Here is a 14,765-nt window from a genome sequence, read left to right on the forward strand (position 1 = left end):
TCCTCAAAATAATAAGTTATCTTTTATACTGGTTCTCCATTTTTATTGAAATTTTCTCTCACTTTCTCTCGCTTTTTCTGACCTCCAAACAAAAATATTTTTTAATCATTCATCAGTAAACAATAGGATAACAAGTAGCAAAGCAAGCAAAACTTTAAAATTGCATCAAATACAAAATGATCCACACAGCTCCATCCATAACCTTATTCAAATCCCGAATGGTCTTCAATTAACTGAAACCAATCTGTTTCTTTCCTCCAACTTTCCCACCAGCCAAACACACACTCCTAAGAAATTTAAACCTAACATCCTAGTACAGATCAATCTCAGTTACAATTACACAAGCACCGGCTTGCTTCAAAGTAGCAGCTCAACCATTGCCAACATCACCATAACCGCAAACAACAGCAACCTTTCCGGCAATCATAACATCAATAGCTCTCATCAAACCATCTGGGAGCAAGTGGCGGCATCCATACAAGTCATCAAATTGTTTCCCCCATTGCATTATCAAACATTAGTATTTAATTTCTTCCAATATTTCAAACATGTAATGAATTGATGGTATGAAATAAAATAAAATAAATTTGAGATCTGAAGCAAATCAAAGTAAATTACCTTGCTATTGGTGACAGAGTCATTGACATTGATGGCAGGGAACAAGAGGGTTCCATTTTCTTGCATCTGGTACAACCAATCTGAAACTCGGCGTTGTCGGTGGAGGCCGAGTCGGGTAGCTTCCGGGTCTTCTCGTAGATCTCCTCAGCTTTGACTCTCTCGTGGATCAACAACGTGGCGTACCACCGTCGTCAATGATGAGATCTGGGCCGCCGCCGCGACCCCAGTCCAGAGCTTTCTTCGTGCACCACCAGCACTCCTAGTGGGTCTCGCCCTTCCAAACGAAGACAGAGGCAGAGTTACATGCGATGGCGGCGGCCACGTGGTCTTGGGTTGAGAAGATATTGCAGGACCACCAGCGGACTTCGGCGTTGAAATGGGCTTCAAGAACAGAGGGGAAGAGGATAGTTAATTTAGTGGAGGATCGTTCTTTTTGGAGCACAGCCAGGATGGTCCTAAAGGCAACTATACCCCTTGTGCATGTTCTGTGTTTGATCAATGGGGCTGATAAACCACAAGTGGGTTACATCTATGAAACCATGGATCAAGCAAATGAGACAATTAAAGAGGAATTTAAGAACAAGAAAGCCCAATATTGGCCAATTTGGGAAATTATTGATGAGATCTGGGACAATCATCTCCATAGCTCTCTTCATGCTGTTGGTTATTACCTAAACCCAGAGCTGTGAGGCGATGATGTTGGCTCCTTTGAAGGGCTGTGATTAAGCCGAATCAACAAAATCATCTCAATTTTGATTTTTTTTTAATTTTAAATATATTTTTACACATTTGCCCTTAAATACTAATGCCATACATATTTGAATACTAACGTCAGGGGAGGTCCTTGTAATTACATGCATACTTTTTATCTGACTGTAAATACACTAAACCTCAGGAGAGGTACCTAAAAATAACCCTTTAATTATATGTGTTGTATTATAATTAAGTATTTTATGTATTTTAGGGGCATCATAGTTATTTCACAATGAACGAGAGATTAGATGGCAAAACGGACATCACTTTTGAACTCAGGACGGTCGAAACCTTAGGAGGAGTATTAAAGGAAAAATAGTATTGTTCACATGTACGGTACTATTCACATGTACGGTACTGTCTACGTTACTGTCCACGGCATTGTTCACATAGACGGATCGATGATGTGACATTGACCGATGATGTGGCATTGACTGATGAGGTGTCACGATCCTATTGGATAAAAATTCTTATGCACTATTGATCGATGACGTGGCAACATATCAGTGGACCAAAAATCTCGCGTACGGTACATGCATTACACAGGATTATTTTCAACCAAACCGCGTCACTGTTCAATCCGGGTCAAACCGTGTTACTGTTCACCCACGTGGTCAAACCGCGTACTGTTGACTGATGACGTGGTGCAATCCTGAGCGTCCAAACTGTTTTTAATCTGATGACCACAATTTACTCAATGTATCTATAAAAAGTGGGCCTCCCCCCCCTTAATTTGATATCTCTGAATCCATTTTTGGACTCCATTTTCGGTAATTCCTTTTTCATCTTGTATTTTCTATATATTTTAATAAATTCCTATTTTGCCCCTAGTTTAATTATGAGTAGCTAATTTTCTTTCAAACTTGGGTTGAATGTGAAGTCTCAACATGTGTCATGGGCGTTATTTGGTAAATTTATTTTCTCTTCCCCTCTAGTTTTTGTGGATATTTTGACTTCTCATCGACAAATAATAATAATCTTGTCTAGATACCGCCTTGGTTTCACCGGCTCTCTAGTACAAGGTTATTATTATTTGGCACAATAAGCTCTTAGCACCATATTAATTAGAGTGTGGTTCATGAGGTGTGGATTTCCCCCTCATGATTTAATTGGTATTAATAAGGAATATTTAGCCCATGGTACATGTTGATACGGATCCAGATACCCAAGTATGTCATTTCAATAGATTTCTATTCAATTTATTCTCGCCATTTAAATTCCAATTTTAGGAAAATCTAAGTCATTTTCACCACAAATCCAACCACCATCATACAAAATTAATTCTACATATAATTGAAACACACCTCCTCGTGGGATCGACACTCATCACCATTAATCTATTCTACAATAGATTCATGCACTTACGAGTTCAATAAAATTTGCACAACAACATAAACCTAAAAAAAGTATATAGACTTGAAAAAAGTACGCCAACAACTTAGCATGAGCTCTTAAAAAATAAAAAATAAAAAATAAAAAAGCTTATTGGGCTTTTTTTCTTAGGCACGGCATGGCACGACCCACGGCACGGCACGTGTGGGCACAACACGAATGAGCATGGTACGTGTGCCGGGCCGGGCCTAAATTGCCTAAGCAAAAAAATTTAGGCATGGCAGTCGGGACGACACGAAACACATAGTGAGCACGGCACAACACGGGCATGAGCATGCATGGGCCTTTTTTTGGTGGCTGGCACGGCCCATTGGCCATCTCTAGACACAACTAAGTATGTATATTTAAGTGAATGTCATAATTCCATTAATAAACTCGTCGGTGAGATTGCTACACATGTTTTAGTAGAATTTAATATCGCATATTAAAATACTCATTATTTTGTATACTATTAATGACTATTTTATAATTGATCATGAAGTATATATTATTTTTAACACTCATTTAGCATACCTATTCCATGAATTAATTATTTATCGTGCAATAAATATTCTTAAATGATCGGAAATTTAAGTTTTGCAAGCCTATATATTTTCATTTTATTTTCAAATATCACTTTATTAATTTCATAAAGTTAAATTTAATATATATTCCTAATTAACCTTATTTATGAATCATGAAAGAGTATTTTATTAATATGCTTTGATTGTAATTATGAAATTTTATGTTATTAAGGTCATTACTTTTATTACGGTAATTAATAGTGACAATAAATAAAATATTACCTCTAATAATATTTATGTGGGAAAGAATAAGAAGAAATTTTTTTGTATATTTTTATATTCTTATTTACATGATAGGAAATTATTCAAGCCTTACAAAATTTAAGTTTCACAAGCTTGTTTTCATTTTATTTTCAAATATCACTTTGTTAATTTTATAAAAGTTAAATCTAACATATACTCCTAATTAGCTTTAGTTTATGAATTATGAAAGATTGTGTTATTGTTTTCCTTTACATTGTAATTATAAAATTTTATGTTACTAAGTCATTATTTCATTAATGGTGACAACAAATAAAATATTACGTCCAATCATATTTAATGGACAAAATAAAAAAAAAATTCATTGTATGCGTTTATATTTTTGTTATAAAAACATGGTTCATGATATTTTAACTTAAAATTTTGATACAAAATTTGAGCTAATAATCTATCACAGTCTAACGGTTGATATTGAAAGTCAAAGCAATAATTTATAATATTATATCATTCACCATTGAATTGTATGAAATTAATAGTTTAATTTTGTGTTAAAAATTTAAATTAAAACATTTCTCATTATGTAATTATATAGACATATATATTTTTCAATAAAAATTGTCAAGTAAAATATTTCTCATTTGTTTTGGCTCATATTAGGGGTGGGCATTTTACCCGATCCGACCCGACCCGACCCGACCCGATAAATTTCGGGTTCGGGTCGGATCGGGTCGGGATTGAAACCCGATCGGATTGAAACTTACAAACCCGATCGGGTTGTGATCGGTTCGGGTCAAATCCGACCCGATCCGAATACCCGATCGGGTTCCCAAAAAAAAAAAAATTTTGATTTCTGGCATGTGTCTGTACTCCTTATTGAGCATATTTCCCTCTCCATTCTCCAACAGCAATCGAATCACACCAATAACCAATCCAAAAAGTTAGCAGCCATTCTGTCAAAATTCTTCTCAGAGACATTTTAAATTTTAATAAAGAAAATAAAGTTGCCTTAGATGGCATTTTGCAAGTGCAATGATGACTGAAGCAATCCTCACCCTTTTCTGTTTTTGTCCAATTTAATCATTCAAAAGAGATCTTATCATCTACCCAACGCCAAGCAATTGATAAATTTCGAGCATTTGACAAATTGTTTAAGAACAGAACAATTTCTTTTTGGAGGAAAAGAAAAAAAAAACAAAAAGGGGAGAGACCGAGAGAGGATGAGAAAGAAACAAAGAAAGAAATTTGTCACGGGAAACAAATTTGAATTTGTCATGCTGCTGCACAGCACACACACAGAACACTAGAACAGAAGTCACAAGCTGCCAGCCACTGAGCCACACACACATAGTCACATACGCTGCTGCACACATAGAACTATAGAAGCCACAAGCTGCACACTGCACAGCACACACAAGTCACAAGCTGCACAGCACACACACTGACACTGTGACACACACGCTGCAAGTGCACAGCACACACGCTGCCTGTCAGCCACAACTTCACAAATCACAAACACAAACACAAACAATGAAACAACTGAACAAGGCAGCCGCAACCCGCAACCCGCAAGTCTGCAACCAGCCACCACAAGACGCGATCTGTTGCTGCCAACTGCTGAAATCACGATCTGTTGCTGCCAAGTGAAGTCGCGACCAGCTGCTGCCAAGTCAAACCCGTCCAGCCGTGAGTCGTGAGCCGCCCGCATCTCCGAGATCTGCTGCTGCCAACTCCCAAGTGAAGCCGCGATCTGCTGCCAAGTGAAATCCCGTCCGTCCAGCCGTGAGCCGTGGCCACCGATCTGCTGCTTGAAGGCCGAATCCTCTCCACCCGAACCCGATTTTGAAGCTTTCCGGTTTCCACCTTCCACTTTCAAGCTTCAAGCCTTCAACCTTTTGACCCGTTTCCTAAGTGTTTCCTGTTTCGTTTCATGGTATATATACACTATATAATTAATTAATTATATATGCTAAATAGTTTATTATGTAATTTAGTAATTGTTTATTATTTAATTATTGTAATGAACGAATTATGTATTTATAAATATTAGTAATAAAATCAAGGAAATTTTATTAATTATTGAGCTCATCAGAAATTATTTTTTTTCATATATAAAAAAGAATTGTCGATTGGTGGGTTTTGTTAATTGATAATTGATAATTGTTAATAATTGTTAATAATAGTTAATAATTGAAATAATATTAATTGATCATTGTTAATAATTGTTAACAATAATTAATAATTAATTTTTTTATGAATAAATTAGTACATTAGGTAGATTAAATATTAAAATTAAGTATTATGTTGTATATGTTTTATAATTATAATGTGTTTATGTTATGTAATTATGTGTACTTGTGCAGTAGCTTCAAGCTTTCAACCCTAAACAAATTAATAAATTCAATTAATATTATATTATATGTTAATCATCCGTTAAGTTGTTAAGTACAAGTAACTTGAACTTGAAATTAAAAGATTTAATTTATAATAAAAAATAAGATATAGATAGACAAATAATATCATATTATTTATTATGGGGAATGGGTAATTGGATATTATATATTATATTAAAATTAAGTATCATGAATTTCTTACTTTTTGTTTATGGAGCATGAACAACTTGAATTGAAATTACTAATTTTTGTTTATGGATTATGTTAATAATATTTATGTGTTTTGATTTTTGAATTAATAATAACATTTTCTTTTCTTTTTTTAGTTGAAAATTAGTAAAAATGACTACAATTAAGAAAAATGTCTTAAAACTTTCATAAAAACTACAATAATAGGAAAAAAAAGAGCTCAAAATTGTATTAACCGAATTTGACCCGAATTGACCTGAATAGACCCGACCCGAATTGACCCGATTTCAACCGACCCGAACTGACCCGAATTGACCCGAACTGACCCGAAATGACCCGAATTGACCCGAACTCAATCCAACCCAATTTAAATCCAACCCGATCCAACCCGAACATAACCCGAATTATTGACCCGACCCGAACCGACCCGAACTATGTTCGGGTCGGGTCAATAATTCGGGTTATGTTCGGGTTGGTTCTTGTCTAACCCGAACAACCCGAAACCCGATCGGGTTGACCCGAAACCCGATCGGGTTGACCCGAACCCGACCCGAACCCGATTTTGCCCACCCCTAGCTCATATAATTAAACATATATAAAAATTTTATTACAATACTTTCTATTATCATTGTTGTTTAACTATTAATGATTTTGTAATTAAATTCATACAATAAAAATTATTATAAGTCTTTATGTAATATCGTCATATAAAGTATTATTAAAATAACATTACTTGTTAATTACATTTATTTTAATGCTATTATATATATTTCTAATGCTAAATGTAAAAGTACAAAATGTAATATTGTAAAGTGATAGAATTAGTGGATAATAATTTTAATTCTAAAATTATTTGTATTTTTTTCATTTTTTTGTGACTTAAAATATTTATAAATTTATTGGATAAAAATAATTTAAAGTATGAAGAAATATCATAACTTACAAATTAATTGTTATATAATTAATTGTCCATTAAATTTAAATTAAGGGTAAAATTCTAATATTAAATCCAATGATGCCATTATTAAATTTGGAATTTTTATCTAACATAATATAAAATTTTCTTTAATTAAAAATTAAAAAACATTATATTTACTTACGACCTAACAATTATCTGTTATTATTTAAATAATTAATTTTTTATCCACTATATCAAATAAACAGTAGCAGAGATTAAAACATTAAAGCTCAAGAGTCTACAAAATCCTTACAGCATTATAGTGAAATCTAACAAAATAATTAAAAAAAAAAGTGTAAGAAGAATAAAATAAAATGCGGAGACGGAGAATAAAATGATAAAAGTAAGAGTAATGATACAGCCACAAACTCTTGTACAAATTTATTTTGTACAAACTGACGTGGCATTAATTCATTGGTTGAATGAAAATATAAATTAATAAAAACAAATCATGTGGGCCAAGTGATATTTAATTCAACCAATCTTATCATGCCACATCAATTTGTACAAAATAAGTTTGTACAAGAGTTTGTGGCTGTATCATTACTCTAAAAGTAAAACCCTACTAAAAAGCAGCACTGCACTTCAAATTGGGCCTTTTTTTAAGTTTTCATTCTACTTTTCTCTGCAAAACACCGTTATAAAAAAGTTAATTAGGAGAAAAAATGGCGGTACCGCGCAACGGAATGATGGAGGAAGATGATAGCGAAGAAGATAACGCTCTCTTTGAAGAAGACGGCGTTAATATGGACCTCGAATCGGAAACTCCACCTCACCTCCGTGACCTCGCCGCCGCCGCTCAGCTCGGCGACGTTCATTCCCTCCGTCTCGCTCTAGGTTTGATTTGATTGTCCTACCAATTTGCTTCTTTTTTCAGAGTGCATCTACACCCCCTGGCCCCTGTGGTTTTATTAATTTTATGCTTTCTAATTACACTAATGAAAGTAGAACAATTTTAAAATAAAACATGTCATAATTGTATTTGTATCTGATTTTAGAATGTGTAGCAAACAAATATGAACGGGCATGTGATTAAGATTTGAGTGAAAAGATCTTTGAATACAGTGATTATTTGGACTAAAGTCTTAGGAAAGGCAATTTTAATTTTATTATTTTGTAATTATTATTCATTTGGTTTTTTATATTTTGTATAGATAACTTGAGTGGTAGTATTGATGAACCAGTAGAAGACAGGGACACTGCTCTCCATCTGACATGCCTCTATGGCTATCTGCCTTGTGTTCAGGTCAGCGAGCATTTAATTTTGATGAATTTATATTGTCTACTCTTTAATGTACAAACAGAGTTTTGATTTTTCTCTTGGATTATTTATTTTTATTTTTTTTCTGGTCTAGCTACTCTTGGAACGAGGGGCTAGTTTGGAGGCCAAGGATGAAGATGGAGCAATTCCTCTGCATGATGCTTGTGCTGGGGGTAGGCTATTAAGGACCTGTTTGGGGCAGCTGCGCTGCCACCGCACAGCTGCTCCCCAGGCCAATTTTAGGAGAATATTCCCCTAGAATTGGCCTGCGTACCAGCTGCGCGGTGGCAGCGCAGCTGCCCCAAACGGGTCTTAAACATCATATCATTTCATTGCTCATGAGTCATGCCCGAGTTTTTTTTTCTTTTAATGGTTTAAGATTTGTAATACCATATTTGTTTATCTCTTTCCCTTTATCAATGATATCTGCAGGGTTTATTGAGATAGTTCAACTTCTAATTAATAGTGCTAGCGGCACTGAATGTGTAAAAAGGATGTTAGAAACTGTTGATGCTGAAGGTGATACTGTGAGTACTACTTGTCCCATTGGGGTTTCAATTGTTTCATTAGCTGATTAATACCTTAGTCAAATTAGAGGAAATTATGGTTTGCTCTGAATGTTACAATGAAATTTTCTTTGAACAATGTTTCCTGTACGATATAAGTGCTTAGCTGCATTTCCTCCTTCCTACCACCCAGGACTGTGATGACCAAAATGATTTAGTTAGGTGAAAGCAGCTGCGTTATTTTCCTTATTCACTGGAAACCTTACTTGTATTCTTATGATCTAACTTTCTATAATGCTTCTCCTACAGCCTCTTCATCATGCGGCAAGAGGTGAACACGTGGATGTCATAAGATTGTTGCTGGCTTCTGGTGCTTCTCCTACAAAGGCAAACCTCTATGGAAAGGTTAGTGTTCTAAATTATCATTTTGAATCCCCTCCATTCATTCAATTATCCTGTTTCTAATCAGTAGTGATTCAGCAGACCCCAAGTGAGTTACCCGAGCCAGACACCGAGGCTAGGAGAATTCTAGAAGTTGCTGCTAGTGGTCAGACCTGCCAGTAATCTCTATCGAAATAGCTGATATTATGTGAACTTTATTTCTGTTTTGACTGCTCTCGTTACTTTTTTTTTTTTTTTCATAGATAGGTATGTTTGGAATTAGATTAAAATTTTGTTATCTATTGATTTCAGAACCCTAAATGAGATAGGGGGCCATACATCTTGATTGAGTTAATATAGATGATACTCATTTTCTTTGCCATATTTGATGTATGCTTTCCACATTAAAATCAAGGGCATTTTGGATTTGCAAATTTTTGAGAAGTCTGAATGTCTTTGTATAGATCCGTCAAAAACTGTTAAAATTATAGTTGTCAATAGCATGCTGCAAATGCATTGCTCTTAACTAGGACAGGAATCCTCGACTTCACATTTTTAATTGGATTGACAATTCTCAACTAAGTTGAGAACTTTTATGTGTTGGTTATTGCAATGCTCTTACAGACATAAAATCTCTTCATATAATGGTAGTAGTAAAACTCTTTCAACATCTTTCAATCAAATCGAAGTAGATTTACTGTCGATTTGATGTGGTGGATTCACTTAAGAAAACTCAGAGATTACATCTGAATCGGACTACAGGCAACTGAAAATTAACAGACGATTGTGATTATCTTGGCTTCATCAAGGGCACATCAGCATTAAAAATTTTCTTCAGCGGCCAGCCCTGTAAGATTCAATATTTCTACATCTGAGTGCGCTGAGCTAAATGACTCCATAGCTGCTTCAGGCCTTCAGGCCGTGTCTGAAATTTTTCTATTCAGAGCTGGATAGTAGGCAGGGGTGGGCAAAAACAGATTTGGGATTGGGAAAAGGTCATCTGAACCCGAACCTTAAACCCTGAAGAAGTTTGAAGGTGACAGCAAGCAGAAAAGTGAAAGCTGGGATTAAGTTATTTGAAGCAGGATCAAGAGTGGGAGAGCTGTAGCTGAATACACAGTTCTGCATCAAAGTAATCCTGCAAATACCACCCGAATTATTCTCTTAACAAAAAGCCAGCAAAAGTCTATTTTGGTATGGAAAACTTAAAATACATACCCAATGAGGCCAGGAAGAAAGACTTTACCAGGAAGGCAGAGGTCAGGAGGGGCCGATTACATCCTATTGGTATTCTTACTTACAAGGAATGAGAATGGGAATGGGGGAACTGGAATGAATGAATTACTTGTAAGTTTGAAGCTAGAAATGAGAATAAAATTAGTGTGGGGCCATAAAATCGGGAATCATTACTAGAGCTTTGATTCGCTAGGAGGGTTAGGAATTAGAGCACAATCACATTCCCAGGTTTGACATTTTTATCAATCAAATTTTAATAATTTTTGTTTTATCCTCAATTAAAAAGTTAAAAAAAAAAAAGTAGACCTTCATTCACTATTGTTGTCATTGCTGCTGTTCTCGGTCGTTGTTGTTGTGCTTCTGATGGTCGCTGCTACTACTGCCGGCCATCACTGCTACTATTTCTATTGCTATTGAGTTGCTGATGTTGCCATGCTGTGTTGTTGTCAGTCAGTGTTCTTGCTACTGAATTGTTGTTGACAACCAATTTTTGTTATTCATTATTTATTACTATATTATTATTACTTCTACTTCTACTATTATTATTGATTTTTGTGAACCTTGATACATTAATTATTGGACGCTGATCTTATAATAAATCATTTTTATTACTATTAACAATAATTTTAATAACAATAATTTTTTAATGATAATAACTACAATTATTATAATATATAATAATTATTATTATAGTATATATAATAATAATTATTACAACAGTTAATTAAGAGTTTTTTTTTTGGTAATTTGTAACAATTCAAGTTATTTCGATTCATATTCCTAAGACAAAATAAATACATAAATATATAGTCTATTGAGTGCTGGAGAATGTATATTTATAAAGGGTAAAATTGTCATTTTACATTCTAAGTCTCACTTTATCTATTCTTTTATGTATTTTAGTTTTTTGAACTTTGATAGTGTGTGTTTTGTTATTATTTGAGTATTTTATGTATTTCACAGGTATTTTAGTCGTTTCATGATTAATGAAAAATCACACAGTAGAAAAGATAGCAGTTTTTAGCTTAGAATAGCTAAAAATCTTAGGAAGGGCATAAAGGCTAATTGTAATTTTTGGTGGAGCCCATCGATGTGGCTTTGACTGATGCGTTTCAACATCCTATTCGACCTACATATGTGCTTACTACAGACCTACACATACTGAATCAATGCCTCGCTGACTTTTGTGCTAACTGATGACATGAAAACATATTATTAGACCGAAAAATGCACGCACATTATATGCAATACACTAAATCAAAGCTTCTTGACTTTTGCGTTGATCGATTACGTGGTAGCATATTATTGGATTGAAAAATGTGCGTATGATATGTGTATATATAGGAAATGATAGTCCTAGTGACGTGTTCCATCTAATCAAAGTTTGCCATGTGGTGCAATCCTATGCATTCGAATTGTTTTCATTCGAACTGTTGTATCTATAAGTAGGGGACCCCCCCCCCCCAATTATACAGCTCTAAATCCAAATTTGAGCTCCATTGTATATAGTTCTTCCTATATAACTTGTTCTTTACATGTTTTAATAAAAAATTACTATTTTAACCCTAGTTCAATATGAGTAGCTGAATTAATTTCAAGCATTAATTAAAGGTGAAGCCTCAACATGATCAATGGGCTTAATTTGGTAAGTTTATTCATTCTCTCACTCTAATTTATGTGGTTTATTTTGACTCATTGTGCTAAGTTAATTTCAATCTTGTCTAGATTTTGTATGATATACTGACTCCCTATGCAAGATCATTAGTGTTTGGCATGATAAACACTTTACACTATATCTATTAAAAAAAAAACTCCCCTCTAGCACTTATGGTTTGTCTTGATGCAGTGTTGACAGAGAGTGTATCTAAGTTATTTAGTGGACGGTCTTGTCACATTGTCGACAAAAAAATTGTTATCACTGGCACAACGTGTCTTGACACCACATTAAGCAAAAGATAATTTTGCCCTGGAACAATGAGTGCTTGATATTATATTTACCATAATGAGACTTATGAGGAGTGAAAATTCTCCTCTCATAAATTAACTGGAACTAAAAAAGAACATCAAATCCACGGTGAAGTGTTGAATGTAAATTTAGAGACTTAAATACTTCATTCGCATTGTTTCTTCTTTAATTTATTCCCGACATTTTTTTTTATCTTGGTACTACTCAAAAACCACATCCAACCAATTCATAAACAAACTTGGAAAATTAACCCTAAACATGATTAAATCTACTTCCTTTTGGGATCAGCACTCGTTATCATAAATCTATTCTACAATAGACTCGTGGGCTTACGAGTATAATAAGGGATTGTAACATAGTCTATTCTCATTCTGCTTTCTACAGCTCAAGTAAATAACTTATTCTGATTCTCGTTCCCATTCCCAATTAGTAAACACCAAGTATATAAATAAGAGTGTATTTACTTCTTGGATTTAGGAATAACTTCTTGGATTTAGGAATATGAATGAGGATCATCCGATTATGTGTATTTACTTGAAAATGTTGAATCAAGGAATAGGAATAGGAATAGAAATTATGGGATTCACTAAATTTGGGAATAAGGAATTGGAATCCCATTTCCATAGGGTTGGGAATGAGATTCTCATTTCTTTAGTGATTTTATTGCCCCTAATAAATCATAAATTTCCCTTTATGCCCCCTTAAAAATATTAAAATAATAATAGTAGTAGTAGTAATAATAATAAGTAGCATTATTATAATTTTGATAATGATAGTAATATCAATAGTAATTTTTATTATTATTATATTAACAGTAATATAATATAATAGTAATAATCATAATTATAATTATAATTGTAGTATTAGTAATAATATTATTAATAATTACTATTATTAAATAATACTAAACAATAATATACTTAATTTAGAAATGTTTACTTATTATTTTGTTAGTGAACAATTACATAATTTTAACTAAGGGCATTTTAATACTTGTAACAATATGATTCTAAGACAAAATAAATAAATCAATGAGAATACAACTCATTCCAATTTTGATTGTTGTAAGTTAAGTAAACAACTTATTTTAATTCTCATTTTATCTTAATTTCAGTCTATTACGATCCCAATTCATTCAATTCTTGCAAAATAAATGCACCGTAAGAAAGCATTCATGGGCTTTGTTTGTTGATTTTATCAAGTACAATGAGATTAATTAATTAGTTAGTTACTCACTTCTTGAGGAAGAAAGAAGAAGGGACGAGTATGAGAGAGCAATATCATTTTCTTTATCTTAAGAGCTAGTACTTTTTGTCATCAGCATGCAGTTGGTCAACTGAGCATGAATTGTTAGCTTGATTCGAGCCTTTAGGGGTGGGTAGGGTTCAACTAATTTATGATTTTGGAATTTAGGTTAGATTATGTTTAACTTTTATCTTATTTAGTATATTTTTCTTTAGTAGGATATTCGACCAAATTGATTTGGATATGAATAAACTCCATTGAATTAATTCCCATCTAATCAAACTTGGAACTTAATCCAAATCCGATCGAAAGCACAACCTATTAGTAGGCACTCTTAATTAGAATTTTCCTCACACCTTCAAAATGATACAACATTTGGTCTTTATTAGTAGAATGAGGAAGAAGTTTTTAATATTATCTATTAAAATTTAGTCCAAAAATGCCGGTCTAGCCCTATGCAGGTTTAATTCCTACCGAATAGGAAAATTATTTTTAAATTTTTATTGAAAAGATAATAATTGTTATGAAATAAATAAATAACACAAAATTTTGAACTAAAACAAAGCACTTTAAGTACCATGTGGATGGCTTATTATTAGTAACCTTTTGTTAATTGATTTTTCTATGATATGATCTTGAGACATAATACGTTAAATTAAGGGGGGACGAGATGCCAACTTTCCTCTGTGGGACTTTTGCCTGACCAAAATATGAAGCTAGCATTTACAACACTCCCCTTAGATTCACCATTCTTTTACATACAATTTTTTAGATAAAAAATGGAATTAGATATGATTAACACTGCCTTGTCAAAACATTGTAATGAGAAAAAAGCCTAGTCAAAGGAAAAGGAACATAGTGCATATTCATCCAATATAGTTGCAGAATTCTTCTCTTCAAAATATGCTCCTCTAACGAAATGCCCTCTCGTAATATCAATTTAGTTTGTTGAATCGACACATGCCTATACTGCGGACTAACTTCTCAAATGTTGACGTGGGCAAAGCCTTAGTAAAAAGATTAGTAAAATTACCAATGCAGCATATTTACTTGAAATAAGTTTTCTTATCTTGTTGGAGCTCATGAGTGTAGAAGAAGTTTGATGA

General features: G+C 33.6%; 1 protein-coding gene and 1 pseudogene across 1 annotated transcript; one reads left to right on the top strand and one right to left on the bottom strand.

Annotated features, from left to right (window-relative positions):
• Positions 1-310: 310 nt before the first annotated feature.
• Positions 311-5,232, bottom strand: LOC112097304 (annotated as a pseudogene).
• A 2,392-nt stretch (positions 5,233-7,624) lies between these two features.
• Positions 7,625-9,594, top strand: LOC18039242 (ankyrin repeat and SOCS box protein 13). The gene is made up of 6 exons (XM_006428402.2): positions 7,625-7,901; positions 8,219-8,310; positions 8,420-8,498; positions 8,758-8,852; positions 9,141-9,236; positions 9,315-9,594. The coding sequence occupies exons 1-6, from the start codon at positions 7,730-7,732 to the stop codon at positions 9,393-9,395; spliced, it is 615 nt and encodes a 204-aa protein (XP_006428465.1). The 5' UTR covers positions 7,625-7,729; the 3' UTR covers positions 9,396-9,594.
• The last annotated feature ends 5,171 nt before the right edge of the window (positions 9,595-14,765 follow it).

The sequence above is a fragment of the Citrus clementina genome, unplaced genomic scaffold, assembly GCF_000493195.1.
Source record: "Citrus clementina cultivar Clemenules unplaced genomic scaffold, Citrus_clementina_v1.0 scaffold_6, whole genome shotgun sequence".
Lineage (NCBI taxonomy): Eukaryota > Viridiplantae > Streptophyta > Magnoliopsida > Sapindales > Rutaceae > Citrus > Citrus x clementina.